This window comes from Littorina saxatilis, linkage group LG3 (assembly GCF_037325665.1).
Source record: "Littorina saxatilis isolate snail1 linkage group LG3, US_GU_Lsax_2.0, whole genome shotgun sequence".
NCBI lineage: Eukaryota > Metazoa > Mollusca > Gastropoda > Littorinimorpha > Littorinidae > Littorina > Littorina saxatilis.
In genome coordinates this window covers 4349447-4365875 of record NC_090247.1, presented here as the reverse complement: position 1 = coordinate 4365875, position 16429 = coordinate 4349447, and the positions used below count along the sequence as shown (strand labels likewise).

Sequence of the window (16429 nt, the reverse complement as noted above, 5' to 3'; positions counted from 1 at the left end):
TGTCCACTGGTCCAACATCACAGCCTTTTAACTCCTTACCTAAATCGAACTGCCAAGTCCTTTTCTTTACGAATCGTCAGTCTGCTTAACGTTACATCCCAAGATTTCCTGCCACAAAACTCGCTGTTGTGTTATGTCTGTTAATAAACTGTCCATCTGCTTAACATTACAATTCCGAATTTCCTTTCATAAAGCTAGCTACGGAGTCTTTCTGTCACTGATATGTCTGTTTAACATTACAGCCTAAATCAGTACATGTCTTTTTGCACAGCCAGCATAAGACAATGCCCCAGGATAACCCACCTCTGGACTGGCTGTTGGCGTCTCTCAACACCGTACAATCTTCAATGGTGCCAAAGGGTGCAAACAGCATGCGGATGTCGTTCTCGTTCAATTTCTTGCTCAACATGCCAATAAACAACTTGCGCTCCTCTACTGCAAGAAAACAGAAGATAAAGTCATTCACAGGATCCACCGAAAAAAAATAAAATAAAAAAATCCCGACCTACCAACCTTATTTTTTGGGGCATATGTTACCGTAAACAGACTAAATTTTGTTGTTGGCCTTACACAAACATTCTTAAATCATCAAAGAATTCTTTTTTCATCAAGACAAGATCAGTACAATTCGAAGTTTTGAAAGTTTGAAAAAAGAAAAGCCCGGAAGCAGGGTCACGCAAGGTCGTGGTTCTTGTAGCAGACGGCGGTTTATACAGACCTGTTTACCCTAAACCCGAGGCAAGAGTACTTTCCCAAAAAGTTGATTGTATTTTTCAAAAAGTTGGTGTACTTTGCAAGCAAAGCCATATGGGGTAGGGAAAATGTACGCGTGGGTGCTAACATGTTTGTGTAAGAAAAGCATGTCTTGTGAACACCTTCAGAATTTAACTCCTTCCAATACAACAGGAATAAAACAATTTTATTTAGCTGTCAGTTTATAGCATTATAACCAGTGTCTTCCAAACAGATTGATAATGAAAAGATGAAGTTCGTGAAATAACATCTGCGGTTGACAGTGGCAAGTTCATTTTTACAATCATCTCAGAAAACATCGCTTCAGCGCGGACTACAGCCTTTTCTTCTGGCAGGATTTGCTTTGCGGGAATGAACTTCATAATTCCTTGGCAGCTTTCAGCAGATTTCTTTGCAGCAACCTTGTCCAAGTGAGTTTTAGAACTGCAGTGTCGTTCGATAACATATTTCCCAGCATGGGCAACGGAGAAATCTGATTTACAATACTTGCAGTGAGCACGAGTTTTTCCTATAGTAGACTCCACAATTCCTGGCCCTTTCTTATATTTATCCAAGAAAATCTGCTGCTTCTGCTGTTTAGACTTGGTACAGTCATCCGAAACTGGCACATTTTTCTGCTTCATTTTGCCACGATTGTCCAGACGATCGCACGTGCCAACAACTGAACAAGGTTTCCACAGCTGAAGACTCGCTGTCAATGTCATGGTTATCTCCCTTCGACCAAAACCGGTATCAGTTGTACCATTCCGTAATCAGCACACCAACACAGGAAAACATATTCTAGACTTTTTTCGTAGGTGTATTTTGTGCGTATGTCGCGTATTTGCGTACCGATAATAATTTGGCGTACAAAATACGCCCAAATCGTACTGGTAAACAGGTCTGTTTATACCTATCGCCAGTTCCTCTGAACAGTCAAAAGCCATCGCTAGAGTTCTTGTGAACCACAGCCGTTTGTTTCGTGCATAGTCAGATGTACTTAATAACATGCTATTGCAGATAAGCTCACAGCGAGTCGCATTCAAATTACTAACTGACGACTACATTGTGAAAAAGGGAAACTTGATCACACGGGTTCACGATGGCTCAGGGGTAAGATAAACCACGCAAAAATAAATTCTTTGAAAATTGCTTGCTCTTTACGGAGGGCACCTAGGATATTCCCGTTTGGTGAGCGTTCAAATGGAAGGGTGTTTGTACTGTGTGTAAAAGCCTGACAGTATCTGTGAGGGTTTACGGGAGGCTTACTGTGCCTTTAAGCATCATGACAATATCAGATAATGACACTATGACCATTGCACGTGATTCAATACGGTTCAGATTTCAAGTATAAGAAAGATTATCACGCTTTTTCAGAGGTTGCTGACTGCAACTGTCAGTTTCATCTGGATTCCTGCCCAAATATTGTCATTTAAATTTTAAAATGTTAAAAGTAAAAACTGATCCTACAAAATCAAGGCAAAACTACCACATGCATGCAATTCATAGAAGAGGAAAAATCTTCTCACTTCCTTGTCAATTTCTGATTTTCCTTGTAAACTTGAAAACGGACAATGTTGCCATAGAAGTTCCCACTGAATGCAATATCAACATACCATCTTCCTAGATACTTGCAACATTTAGCATTAGTGATGTAGAGAGTGAAATTCCTCATAAATCTTTTCCCATTTTCATCCACAGCTCCTCAAGCTAGTTTTCTCAACAGCTATTGTTTTCTCCAATAAAAATGAAAAAGAAAGAAAAAAAATGAAAAGAGAAGAAAAACACGCTCATGATTTTATTTAGGTCTTATGCCGAGAATCCGAGCAGACCTCCCTCCATTCACCAACATCATTTCGTACAAACTTTCCCATTGAGTACAGAATCTGAATAGTTTTTCTCTCGTTATGCATTCTTTCTTTATTTGGTGTTTAACGTCGTTCTCAAACGTGCAAGGTTATATCGTGACGGGGAAAGGGGGGAAAAGGGGTAAAGCCACTTGTTAATTGTTTCTTGTTCACAAAAGCACTAATCAAAAAATTGCTCATGGGGCTTGCAACGTAGTACAATATATGACCTTACTGGGAGAATGCAAGTTTCCAGTACAAAGGACAACATTTCTTACATACTGCTTGACTAAAATCTTTACGAACATTGACTATATTCTATACAAGAAACACTTAACAAGGGTAAAAGGAGAAACAGAATCCGTTAGTCGCCTCTTACAACATGCTGGGGAGCATCAGGTAAATTCTTCCCCCTAACCCGCGGGAAGTTCGTTATGCATGTGGCAGGTTTCACAGTATTGCTTTGGTCACTGGATCGAAAGTTTGTATGCTTATCATTTCTGTTTTAGATTGCATTGTGTAACATGCTTGGTATATTTTTGCTTGTGGTGGAATAAAGACATAGAAAAGACAATGTCAGCGCATTTTGTGTTGTTTGTGCTTTGTTACGATCTAAAATAACATTGCTATCGTTCAATTTGTGACAGACGGGATTTCCCGATTTTTACCATCACGTAATCATGAGACACGAAAAGTATCAACCCACACAGGTTTTAAAATCAAGACCTGATAATTGTTTGAAAGGAATGCAATTCGAGTCATAATCATATAAACATTTGTAAAAAAAAACCCAATTTTTTATGACTTTATCATGACGTCGAAAATCACCGCTCCTGCTCGAAAGCGTCGGGAAACCAAATTACCTCCTAGTTTTTGCATACGCACTATTTTCTTCCACAAACATATGTTTTTGTGTGTAAATAAACATACAGAACAGAATTACGGCAATGGAAATATCAAATTCTTGTTTTGGAACTGAAAACGAATATTGCTATCGTTATCCGGGAGGCGTCGAGTGAAAAAAAACAACAATGGCAATTTTTTTTTTAGTTGAGGTTATTATCTCGTTTTCAGTTATGACCTTGACACGTATTCCTACGCACATGCCATTTTGAACTCATTCGACTGATGATGCATTTTGCTGCTAAGTTTGCTTTGTTCTCTTTAAAAACTGAATGAAAGTGTGTCTGTCGCCAACAATAGCGTTTTCCAACGATCGCAATGCACTCATTTCAGGCAGTTTAACGCTTGTTTTGTGCTGAAAAGGTTGTTAATTTGCATTCACTTTGATAGATAGCATGAAGGATTGTACTGGGTTTGAACTTACGCTCGTGATGGTACCACTCTCTTCTCAAATTCGATCGTAGGGTAAGAAAAAATGCTGGAGGTGGCGAAATTGCGCTATCGTTGGAATTTTGCCACGACAGTAAAGTTTGGTTCAGCGCTATCGTTTTAAGCCTTTTTATAATAAAAATATTAATCAGATTTCATTTATTAAGCTCAATAGCAATACTGTTAAACAACTTAAAGTGTATGTAGACCATAATTGCTTTTGCCAATGGCTGTGTCTTCAGAAACTGTTTATAATTTGGTCAAATTTAGGGGGGGGGGGGTGTCATATCGGTGCTTATATGTCAGCTGACAGGTGTCCGCTATCCTTGATAGGGATTTTTTTGCATTCATTAATGATTAAACTTGCAAATAAATAATTTTTTTTAACTGTATTAAATGTTTGTTACTGTTGTGAAAATGTGAGGTGGTGTGATGAAAACCGTGAAACCTGCCATGTTACTTGTAAATGCAAATCAAATGGAAAAATTATAGTTCAAAGCAGTAGTCAGGTCCAAATAGTACCATATGTATCGGTGTACGCACCATTCCAGCTCTCTCCGTTTCTCTTCTCACTGTCGGCTGGTTTCATCTGAATGGGATGGTGCATCTGCAGAAAACAAAATGCATCAGTACAGACACCAAATATGGCAGTAACTGCAACACTGGACCGAAAATTAAACACATTTGTGCTTATATCTCCCTGTGACAGCAACATTTCCAGTTCAAACCTCACAGCCCTGTGTAAGACTAATAATTTTTGTTTAACCTCAGACCATGTCTAGTTTGTCAGTTTTGAACTGACCCCATCACATTATCGCAGTCTCCTCAAACGACAAATGACAGCAAACAAACGACAACCAACTTTAAAGCTAACAGACATGCACGATCAGCCTGCAAGAGGTCTAACTGCTCTTCCTCTATTCATGCTTCACAAACTCTTTGCCACTTTCTGACGCTATGACTAACTCTGTACTACTACTAGATTGGGTAGATGTGCTCTATCATGACCGGTCTGGATCAAAACTAGCTCAACCGACATCAGACATTTCAAGAAGATCACAATAGTGTTCAAAACCAACATGAAATATGTTCATCTGAATAAGCTTTCAATTGATGCAACTACATACCATTGGTAATGTTTTGATGTTGTGAAGGGCATTCTGTGCTTCTAATGCTGCTTTCCGTGTGTAAAATGTGACAAAGCAGCAACCTGGGAAACAAAGAATACACTCATTGACTCAATCAGCACATCATGAAACAAGAAGTAAAAGACAATTGACCAGATTTTCCAGACTTATAAAGTAAAACCATCACAAACACCACATGCTATTATTTTCAAAATCAAACCATCACAAGAAATTTTCAAGCAATACATCACAGTGAGTAGTGACTTGATAGATCTGGCAGGCAACAACTGAACAAGTTCTTGTCAAAAGATTCCTCATATACTTTCATGAAAGCATGAAGTATCCTAAAATGAAAATAATTCATTCTGTCAATTAAAGTGAATTAATTAAACTGAAAGGCTTTAAAAAAGTGAAAACACAATTTCATTGTGCACAACAGCATCATAAACCAACACGGTTTTCAGGCCTCAAAGTGGGGAGTAGAAACATGTAACTGGCATGTTGAAATGTTCATCTACTCGCTAAATGCGAGTCAAGTTGCTGAAACAAATTGTTGGTTTGGCTTGTAAAGTTTGCTCTCTGGCAAGTACATTTTCAGAATCACTAGCCAAAGGCGATTTCACCATTTGTTGGACTTTCAAGGCTGGTCTTTAGCGAAGTAATACCTTTGCTCTGCCCAGTGTTCTTGTCCCGCAGTATGTTCAACTGGTTAACAGGCCCGTAATCTTCGAACATCTTTCGGAGGTCATTTTCATCCATGTTCCTGGGGATCTGGCCGACAAACATCTTGATGGCATCGGGGTCTGGTTCAGTTTGTGAAGTTACTTGACTTGAGGGATTCATGTTGCTTGTGTTGCTGCAACAGACAACAAAACATCTCATGTTATGTTCAAATCTTAATGACACACAGATGTTTAATTAAATTCTACTGCCTGGCGTTTCACAGCGAGAGTGCTGCACTCGCAGGAACGTTTTACCGCTGCAGCGCCTCAGAAGCTAGCAGCCAGGAAAACAAAAACAAGAAGGGCAAAGCCCATACGACTCACATGCTTGACCTTGATCCTTACATGACCTTGACCTTCAGGGTCAAGGTCAAATAACTAAACCTAGCAATGACATCATACACAAAGAACTGCTTTACACATTTTTCCTACCAAAATACATGTGACCTTGACCCAAGGTCAAGGTCATCCAAGGTCATGCAACACAAAGCTGTTAATTCAAGACATAGGAAGTACAATGGTGCTTATTGGCTCTTTCTACCATGAGATATGGTCACTTTTAGTGGTTCACTACCTTTATTTTGGTCACATTTCATAAGGGTCAAAGTGACCTTGACCATATGTGACCAAATGTGTCTCATGATGAAAGCATAACATGTGCCCCACATAATTGTTAAGTTTGAAACAGTTATCTTCCATAGTTCAGGGTCAAGGTCACTTCAAAATATGTATACAATCCAACTTTGAAGAGCTCCTGTGACCTTGACCTTGAAGCAAGGTAAACCAAACTGGTATCAAAAGATGGGGCTTACTTTGCCCTATATATCATATATAGGTGAGGTATTGAATCCAAAAACTTCAGAGAAAATGGGAAAAATTTGAAAAATAGCTGTTTTTTAGACAACATTTATGGCCCCTGCGACCTTGACCTTGAAGCAAGGTCAAGATGCTATGTATGCTTTTTGGGGCCTTGTCATCATACACCATCTTGCCAAATTTGGTACTGATAGACTGAATAGTGTCCAAGAAATATCCAACGTTAAAGTTTTCCGGACGGACGTCCGGACGACTCGGGTGAGTACATAGACTCACTTTTGCTTCGCATGTGAGTCAATGACGACTGTTGTTTTGGGATTTCAGTTCGACATTGTTTATTTTTTTTAATGCAAGTTCTAGCGTGTGGATTGCATGAAATTCAGAGATGGAGTAAACGTATTTTAACTCTATTATCTATAGATTTTTGTCAAAGTAAACTTTTACTGAAAATGTTTCCTTTGTTGATCGTATTAGTATTTATACAACGTTGTCATCACAAATTTCTTCGCTAATGAGCAATGTCTGTTCTTTCCAACTCGAGCTCATCCCTCATTAACTGACATTTTGTCCATCTTAAAATCCCTCGCACAAAGCTAGTTCTTCCTAAAGCAAAAAACGCTCAGCAAGGGCATTGCCATTAAGAAACGTAGGGCAGGCATCATTTGTTGTGAGGCGAACATAACAGAAGCTTTCTGCAAATTGATGGCTTCTTGTCTACTCATCCCTGTTCTCTGCTATCAAATATCAATGTTGCTTAAATAATACTGGAATCGGTGGCATCGCAACAATGAACATGTTGCTTCTCTTTCAGCACTCAGTAATTATGAGAAAGTTCAACAAAAGAATAGTCATTAGTTTGCTGCTAGTGACAATACTACATGCAGTGCTAAAATGCTGCCGGCCACAATACATTTGTTGCCAACGAAATTATTTTTGTTTATCTGCTGCTATGCCCCTTGACCAAAATCTTAATTTTCTTTTTGAACTCATAAAGCTATTCCAAAGTGCTTGTGTCTGTGGGGGCGGCGTATGATCCAGCAATTCCACTTCTCAAGACAAACTAAGACTCATGCAAAGCGAAGTAAAAAACACACAGATTTATCTAAATATCACTTATCAGTATCTCACACTCACAGCCGGTTCAAATCCAGGCTGTTAGTTTTATTAAAGTAGTCGGTACTAATGACTAAGTAGAATGGCCATAAATTGATATTAATGATAATAAAGCTCAAATGGATTTTTGAAACTGAACAAATATAGTTATAGGGTAACAATTAACATGTGCATTAAATTATTGATTAAATCCAATACTGTCTACAGTATGGGAATGCTCCAACAAAGGCTGTAGATTGTGCTCTAACAAAGACATGCATTTCATCTTCCTTGTCCTTGTACTGTTGTTGCACAGACTGAAAGACCCAAAGGGGCCAAACCGTGACATTGGCAGGAAGGTGTGACTGGGAGTGCATGACCATGAGGAAAGAAAGGGCATTAGAATGCAAAAGTTTTCATCATCGCAGACGATGGAGCAAAGAAAGAGACTTTCAAGGCCGAACAGTTAGTTTGTACGCGAACATGATTCGAGAAGCACGCGGAAGGGGCCGGTGGGTGTGCTGAGAAACCCCTTTCCCTCCTCCCAGTCCAAAGCTACTGCTCGTGCAAAGTCCTACCGGCGGTCCGATCGGCTAAAAATTGTCTCAGCACGTCCAGTACCCTCGATCTGTTCTGCCTGAATTGTCTTAATGCACACAAAGAAACACCTTTCTCTTAACTTCCACAAGCATGTAGTTGTGTTCAATGGCGATGCATGATGAGCTGTACATTTTGATGTGGCTGTGGATCTGTGGTGCGTCGAAAATAATGAATGGTTTGAACGGTTTGAAATAGACCGTTGATGATCGTTAAAACCATCAGTTTCATGAACCTTATACAACTAACTTCGACTAACACGATGATCTAGCTTTGTATTCGATCTTCAGAATAACACGAAGCAGTTTTCAAATCAGTGGACATCGCGATGTAAACGTTGGACCTTGATTGACCTGGCAAACAGCGCACACGTTTTTTTCCGGTGGTCGGCATGGCCGCTCTTGAAATTATAACGAAAAATACAACACAAACGTTCTACAAACTAGACTACCTCTTGCGTCACGAACACAAACAAGGCATTAACAGACTTAACTACAATACAACCTAATGCATAGTTTACCTTTAATCCACGTGAAACACAGACACAGGACAGCACAAACACAAAACACTTTGCACAAAATGGCGGACGGCGGCACTAGGTATCCCACAAAGCAATGCGCAGCAACGCTTGCCCGCGAGAGAGAGCCGAGCACGTGTCGCCAGCCCTTGGAGCCACGATTGGGCAGTGGATAAACATGGCATGCATTGCTGTGCGGACTTCGCTGTTTGCGCTGTTGGTAAACGGACTTTTTCCTTTGCTTGATCATGAAAAGCATCGGTCATGTTTCTACGTCATAGTTGAAAGACGGAATACTGAAGACTGCAGAGCAACACTGAATTACATGTGCATATCATTTTATCGGTTAGAACTGTCACTGAGTGGCAATGATGGAAAACCTCAGTATAATGCATCATTCACGGGTTCATAGCTAGTCAGTTGCGGCCGACTCAAAAAGGTCATGACTCGAGTCCTGAAGTTCCTGCCGTGAAGAGTCCTTCTCTTTGTGTTTTAGTTTACTGCCACTTTCATATGTTCAAATTTGTTAATTGATTTACTAGATGATTCAGTCACTTCAAGTATTTTTTTCATCGCAGATAACCGTTGTCTAAGTACTCAGAATACTATAAGTTCAACCAAACTTGCAATGCAAGTCAGTCAGTCTTTATCATGCGGCATTATTATTTTGGGTTACCTTAATTGGTCTTTTGGGGGTTAAGTTCAGGACCTTCCCATATACTAATGTCAACTTAATTCAGTATTACTCAAGTTTTGTCCAAAACCGTGATCCGAACTGAGCTAGATTTCTAACGTTTCATTCAAATCAGTCTTTCTGTGTTTCATCATTTCACGCGGGTCAGTAGTGACTTGCCAATATCAAGTTATTTTTGTCTAAAAATCAAACTGACACTGATTATTCAAGTTAAGTTCTGTGGCCCGTCGTCGCCGGTTTCCGCCGGACTTCACTGAGCAGTTCCGACACTCAGTCAGCCTCTCAGTCTCAGTTTATCTACAGTGGCCGAACCCCCGCCATGCTAAAACCTAAAAAATGTGAGACTTGATAATCAGGTCTTTAAAAGGAGGGAGTCTTAAAATGGAGGTAAATTTCCCAAGGCTGTTTAAACCAAAAACGGTCTTTAGAGTGGACACTGAAACAGGAGTCACAACCGAGACTGAAACAACGCGTCATTATCTCAAGTAAGTTGTCTTGCTTCGACCATCTTAGGGAGATTAGGCTAAGATAAGTCACAGAATTATTGATTTATCATGTTTTTATCTGGTGTGTCTTTCGTTTGTCCACTTTAAACTGAGGCCGGTGTGTTTTATTTTGGTTTTGGTTTTGTACTGGTGGTGCCGGGGGGTGGGGGGGGGGGGGGGGGGGGGGGGGGAGGTTTTCACTGATGTAAGAATCTTCTGAAATAATGCAGGGTTTTCACTTACAAGCCCCCGATCCCCCGATCCCCCGTTACATTTTACCGAAACTGATCTCAGTTCCCGAGTATGTACAAACAATCAGCCTTGGCGTGTCGGAAATGAACGCCAGCCATGGTGAGACCGGTGACCAATGACTCGTAAGTCTGATCCTACCAAGGTCAGTCATTCAGGGCTGACGACAAACTCAAGCGGGATTAGCGATGATGGCTGTGCTCCAGGAGTTAATGACTGCGAGGCCCAGATTATCGCAGCGTGGGTGCCAGCTTACGCGAGGCTTCTCAGGTTCTCGGGTCGCCACAGACCGTGTGACAGCTCGTTAAGCGCTGGTCACATAGCCTGTTTTCAACAGACCCGGCTTCGGCAGAGTTTTGCACGATTCTTGTCAGCACAACTGAAATTGCTGCAAAGTTGTCGTCTGGGTCACACTGCGGAGGTGTGACCGTCACTGAGTGACCGACCTTAGCGGCGACTATAACTGAATATTGAGCCGCTTCGGGCCGACGGATTTCAACCGACCCAACTAAGTGGCAGCCCCAGGGGCACGATTTTTGTCAGCCGGCACAAAGTCAGTCGCTGCAAAATTGTCGCGGCCGTGTGAACAGTTCGTCAGTTGAAATGTCTCGCCGATTCTCGCGTCCAGGGCAGAGAGGCAAAACTTGACATAGCGATACAATGCGGGCAGAAGCGGCGCGGCACCACGGTCAGCTCATTATAGCTTTCATTTATCCGGCGACAACTTTCGAGCGATTTTATACTGATAAGATTCGGTAAGAAGTCTGCAAAAAAGTCGGTTGAAAATTGGCCATGTGAAGAGCACTTAATTCTTTCCCAAATTTGCGAGAATATAATTTTGTAACATTGGTCATGCCAACTGTGGTTTCAACCCGCCTGAGAGGTGACTGAAATCGGGTAGACTGTTATGGCCCTGTCACACCTTGACGTATGAGCCAGCGTATGCCGACGTATGAAAAATCTGGCGAATACGTCGAACAAGTTATGGGTAAGTTTTGTATAAGTTAAGAACACGCTGCAGCACGCTGGTATACGTCGTCATAAGGCGAGGTCGTCGACAAATTTTGAACATGCACACAATGTTCGGACGTATGCCAGCGTATGGCTCATACGTCCTGCATACGCGGGCCATACGTTGTAGGTAAGTTATGCGATCGTTGACACGCGTTCACACACGTTACTAATAAGTCGACATACGTAAAGATAATTTCAAGCGTACCCAAAACTTATTTCTAACCCATGAGTAACGTGCTTTGAACCTATGTCGAACGTATCTTAACGCATATTGACGTATGTAGACGCTTTGGACGTGTTCCGGACGACCACAGAACTTACTGAACGTGTTTCTAACTTACAGCTACCGTACAATAGCGTATTGGCAGCGTTTATGGGGCATTGGTATATAAAGATGGGGTTCGCAGGAGGAAACCGCCAGTACTCCTCAAGACTCCATGGTGAGCAGATGTCCATGTAATCCGAGAGATGGAAGATCCGGCAAGGCTGAGACGAGAATACCAACTAGCTGTCCTCCAACATCAGCATGACCTCATCGATTTGACACTGTACCAGGTGCGTGCCAATAGACCAAGGAGAAGAAGAGGTGAACGGGGGAGAAGGAACTGGGTGAGACCATGGATCGGGAGGCGACGGCAGTTTGGCATGTATGACCAGCTAATGGTGGAACTCCGTAACGAGGACCATGCATCCTTCACCAACTTTTTGCGTACGTCCCCAGCGATGTTCGACGAGCTGCTAGCCAGAGACGGTCCAAGGATAACCAAGCAGTACACCTTCTACAGGGATCCGCTTGAGCCTGGCATGAAGCCGCTGGCCTTGACTTTACGTCCCCTTGCCTCTGGGAACAAGTATGCCTCGCTCGATGAAGTTCGGATGGAGGGTCTGTAACATTGTGAACACTGTCACCAGGGTCTGTAACATTGTGAACACTGTCACCAGGGTCCCTCACAACACCCAGTCCCTTGTGGTGAGAGATGTCTGTCAAGCCATTATTGACGAATACGTGGATGAGATGCTGGTCTGCCCAAGTACTCCGGAGGGTTGGCGCGCCGTAGCTGACAAGTTCTTCCAAAGATGGAACTTTCCCAATACATGTGGGGCACTTGATGGGAAGCACGTAGCCTGCCGCTGTCCCCCAAAGAGTGGGAGTCTATACTTCAACTACAAAGGATTCTACTCCATTGTTCTGATGGCGCTTGTAGATGCCGACTACAAATTCATTTGGGCAGATATCGGTGGTACTGGATCAGCATCAGATGCGCAGATATACAATTTCTGTGAGCTGAAGGAATGCGTTGAAGACGGTACCCTAGGTTTTCCTGACCCTGAGCCTCTTCCCAACGACAACCAGGATGTGTCCTACTGCTTCATCGGTGACGATGCAATTCGCCCTACGACCAACGAGGGCCCCAAAGGGGGGGTATCATCACGATCACGGGAAGGGAAATTTTAGCTTTCACGATCACAGTTACCTTGATTTTTGTTTTCACAATCACGAACACCAGTGGCAAATCACGGTCACGGTAAAAGTTGCAGGTACAGAAAGCACGTGTCAAAGTAAACACAACCACACAGTTATTCGCTCCTCTGGATTCAACACAAAGTGACAACTGTTGCACTTTTTTATTATTTTTTTGGAATTCTCTTTCATTCACACATAGAAATACATATCATGATTTGTAATCAGTAACAAGAATGTTGTTTTCGTTGTTTTTTCTCTCGCTCTCTGAGTCTCTCTCTCTCTCTCTCATACAGACACTTACAGGAATATACACTCCAGGGGCGGAGCAGTTAAGCCAGAGGGGGGGGGGGGGTGTTACAACCTGGGGTCCAGGGGTAGACCTTGTGGGGTACATGGGCAAGGCCCCGTTGGGGGGTCTGGGGGGCTTAGCCCCCCAGATGATGAAGAGTTTTAGCTATTTTATGAACAATTTATGGCTTATCCTTGATTTTAAACATGATCAACTGGTGTCAGCAGCCACTCATTATTTCTTTTAAAGTTATTATTAATTTTGTTTTGACAGCCGGGGGGGGGGGGGGGGCCGGAACCCCTGTAACCCCCCCCCCCTATCCCGCCACTGCACTCATACACATTCAACTCCCACACCCTCACTCACACACATGAATATATATACTTGCACAATTTCACATTTCCAGAGCTAAATCTTTTAAACCCGGCCATTTTCTCAAAAACTATTGGGTGGATTGAAATTAAAGTACATGTATGTGTGATGGTAGAGTCTATAATAACAAAATCCCCAACGAACATGACTTTGATCGACTTTGACATGAGGATCAAGTGACCCAAACTGGCACGTCTCCCCGCCATAGTTCCTGAATTTAACCCATTGTTGATAAGTTTACAGGCGCTAAAATAAATCCAAGCCTAATGCAAAGAAGCGACAATTAGAATCTATGCCAAGCGTGTCCACGTTGCTGGGATGAAAAACACATTTCTAGTTTCGGTTTTGGCTACACGCAGGTTCGATCAGACTCGAGCCAGTCGAGGTTACACTGAGCGAGTGACAGCCGGACGTGGCAATGTCGACAATGTCAATGATCTCAATCAAACTCAAAGATCTTGAACAAATTTCAAGATCTTTGCCTACATTCAGAACGGTCATAGAGCAACATAGATAGGGCCGGACTAGGGGGGGGGGAGCGGGGGGGGGGGGGGTTACAGGGGTTGCGCAACCCCCCCCCCCCCCCCTGGCTTTAGCATACGTACCTCCCAAACGCTTGTTTTGTTTTTTGTGGGGGAGGGAGGGGGTGGGGGGGTTGCATCTGGATCATCATGAAATCCGAGGAGAAATCGCACCTCTCACCCCCTTTCGAAAGACTTTTCTTCAACGATTTTTGTGATGAAAGGTATGAGTCCTTACAATCTCAATTCTTCTTCATTGCCTATACAGCTTGCTGTCGAATTTACCTTTTTCGTTCAAGGAGAGGCTTCCTTTCCCTCCAGAAACATCAAAAAACGTTCAGCTTCACCCCCACCAAGGGCCCCCTGGACCGCCATCTGTAACCCCCCCCCCCCCCCCCCCCCCCCCCTAGTACTTACCTAGTCCGGCCCTGAATAGATCAACATACCTTGAAATTTCGTCTTCGGAAAGACAGACCCGTAGCCTGACCTTTTCATCAAGGAAGGCATTCTCGCCGCCTTCTTTGGTCTGGTTTGAATCCACAAAATATAACAGAGGTTCGATGACAGTACCGCTGCATGCCATTATTGATCTTCGAATTCGAATTTGACTGAATGCACTCAAAAGGCTTTAGCACGAAGCCCTTCCATTGGATGAAGTTTGGCAGACTTTTGCAATTCGCCTTCTGATTGGATCTCTTTTTATATTTAGTCAAGTTTTGACTAAATATTTTAACATCGAGGGGGAATCGAAACGAGGGTCGTGGTGTATGTGCGTGTGTGTGTGTGTGTGTGTGTGTGTCTGTGTGTGTGTGTGTGTGTAGAGCGATTCAGACTAAACTACTGGACCGATCTTTATGAAATTTGACATGAGAGTTCCTGGGTATGAAATCCCCGAACGTTTTTTTCATTTTTTTTTTATAAATGTCTTTGATGACGTCATATCCGGCTTTTCGTGAAAGTTGAGGCGGCACTGTCACGCCCTCATTTTTCAACAAAATTGGTTGAAATTTTGGTCAAGTAATCTTCGACGAAGCCCGGACTTTGGTATTGCATTTCAGCTTGGTGGCTTAAAAATTGATTAATGAATTTGGTCATTAAAAATCTGAAAATTGTAAAAAAAAAATAAAAATTTATAAAACGATCCAAATTTACGTTTATCTTATTTTCCATCATTTGCTGATTCCAAAAACATATAAATATGTTATATTCGGATTAAAAACAAGCTCTGAAAATTAAATATACAAATATTATTATCAAAATTAAATTGTCGAAATCAATTTAACAACACTTTCATCTTATTCCTTGTCGGTTCCTGATTCCAAAAACATATAGATATGATATGTTTGGATTAAAAACACGCTCAGAAAGTTAAAACAAAGAGAGGTACAGAAAAGCGTGCTATCCTTCTTAGCGCAACTACTACCCCGCTCTTCTTGTCAATTTCACTGCCTTTGCCATGAGCGGTGGACTGACGATGCTACGAGTATACGGTCTTGCTGAAAAATGGCATTGCGTTCAGTTTCATTCTGTGAGTTCGACAGCTACTTGACTAAATATTGTATTTTCGCCTTACGCGACTTGTTTTGTGTGTGATTAGTTCTCTTAAAGGGAAGCAATCGCTGTCAAAATCATATTTCTGAATGTGTTGTTGCTTTCCTTCAATCAGAATTGGCTCCTTGACGAATAGAGGATCATAGAGTGATACAGCTGTGAAAAATGTACGTTGAAAATAAAATGCTTTGCAATAACGCCCATCACGATCACGAAAGCAAATGACGATCACGATCACGAGACTTGATTTTTTTGTCATCACGGATCACGGGCAAAGTCCCATCACGATCACAGGAATGGAAATGTCGGCAATCACGGTCACAGAAAGGTCAAAAACGCCAATCACGATCACGATTTTAAACCCTTTGGGGCCCTCACCAACCATGATGAAGCCATACAGCCTTCGGGGTCTGACGAATGAAAAACGCATCTCCAACTACAGGCTTTCCCGAGCAAGGAGGGTAGTAGAAAATGCTTTCCACCCTCCTGTAGTCGGTCTTCTTGATGTCCCAAATGATCGCGTTCTCGCGAAGGAAATCGCACATGACCTGCTCTTCTTCAACATCAAGACAAAACGGTGTCTTCTTGGCCCTCTTTCTCTTGGCAAGGGTTGGCTGAGACGATGCCCAAGATGCACAAGAGGCGTTGGAACCTGCAGCATCTCCATCAGAGGGTGAGCGTGAGGGTGTGGGTGATAATGGATTCTCCTTGCGTTTACATCCATGCCCACGGCCAGGAGACTTCTTGACAGCTTTCTTCGATGTTTTCTTCGGCATGTGCAGCTATGATTTGAATCGCCGAGCGGCACCCTTTTTATAGGCTACGACACGTGATCGTCGGCGATACGCTGCATACGTTATGCATACGTTATGCATACGCTAGACTATCGTTGGACATAAGTTGTGAACGCCGGCAACACGTTAAGCATTCGTTGGTATAAGTTATCTATAAGTTATCGAAATCTTCTATATACGTTACTATCACGATATGTGTACGTCAAACTAGTT

At 42.3% G+C, this 16429-nt stretch overlaps 2 protein-coding genes across 28 annotated transcripts in view; one reads left to right on the top strand and one right to left on the bottom strand.

Moving 5' to 3' along the window:
• The window catches only part of LOC138961423 (CUGBP Elav-like family member 2), a 92720-nt gene that overhangs the window by 23309 nt on the left and 52982 nt on the right, over positions 1-16429 (bottom strand). For 20 of the 27 annotated variants that reach the window (XM_070333047.1, XM_070333043.1, XM_070333051.1 and 17 more), the window contains exons 1-5: positions 8786-8885; positions 5704-5894; positions 5039-5121; positions 4434-4518; positions 304-435 (exon numbers count right to left, since the gene is read on the bottom strand). In XM_070333047.1, coding sequence (XP_070189148.1) covers positions 304-435; positions 4434-4518; positions 5039-5121; positions 5704-5881 — 478 coding nt within the window. In that variant the 5' untranslated portion in view covers positions 5882-5894; positions 8786-8885. Of the gene's footprint in view, positions 1-303; positions 436-4433; positions 4519-5038; positions 5122-5703; positions 5895-8785; positions 8886-16429 lie in introns of those variants that run through there. The other 7 variants (XM_070333050.1, XM_070333071.1, XM_070333069.1 and 4 more) reach the window with 5 other exon arrangements.
• Positions 11525-16099, top strand: LOC138961075 (uncharacterized). Its single transcript, XM_070332668.1, has 3 exons — positions 11525-12111; positions 12167-12609; positions 15786-16099. Exons 1-3 carry the CDS (start codon positions 11693-11695, stop codon positions 16097-16099), a joined length of 1176 nt encoding a protein of 391 aa, XP_070188769.1. The 5' UTR covers positions 11525-11692.

Excerpts from the sequence above, each read along its gene's own strand:
- LOC138961075 (XM_070332668.1), top strand. The coding sequence starts at position 11,693 with ATGGAAGATCCGGCAAGGCTGAGACGAGAATACCAACTAGCTGTCCTC. Across the intron at positions 12,112-12,166 it reads GAAGTTCGGATGGAGGGTCT|GGTCCCTCACAACACCCAGT; the intron begins GTAACATTGTGA and ends CACTGTCACCAG. Across the intron at positions 12,610-15,785 it reads CTGCTTCATCGGTGACGATG|CTTTGGGGCCCTCACCAACC; the intron begins CAATTCGCCCTA and ends CGATTTTAAACC.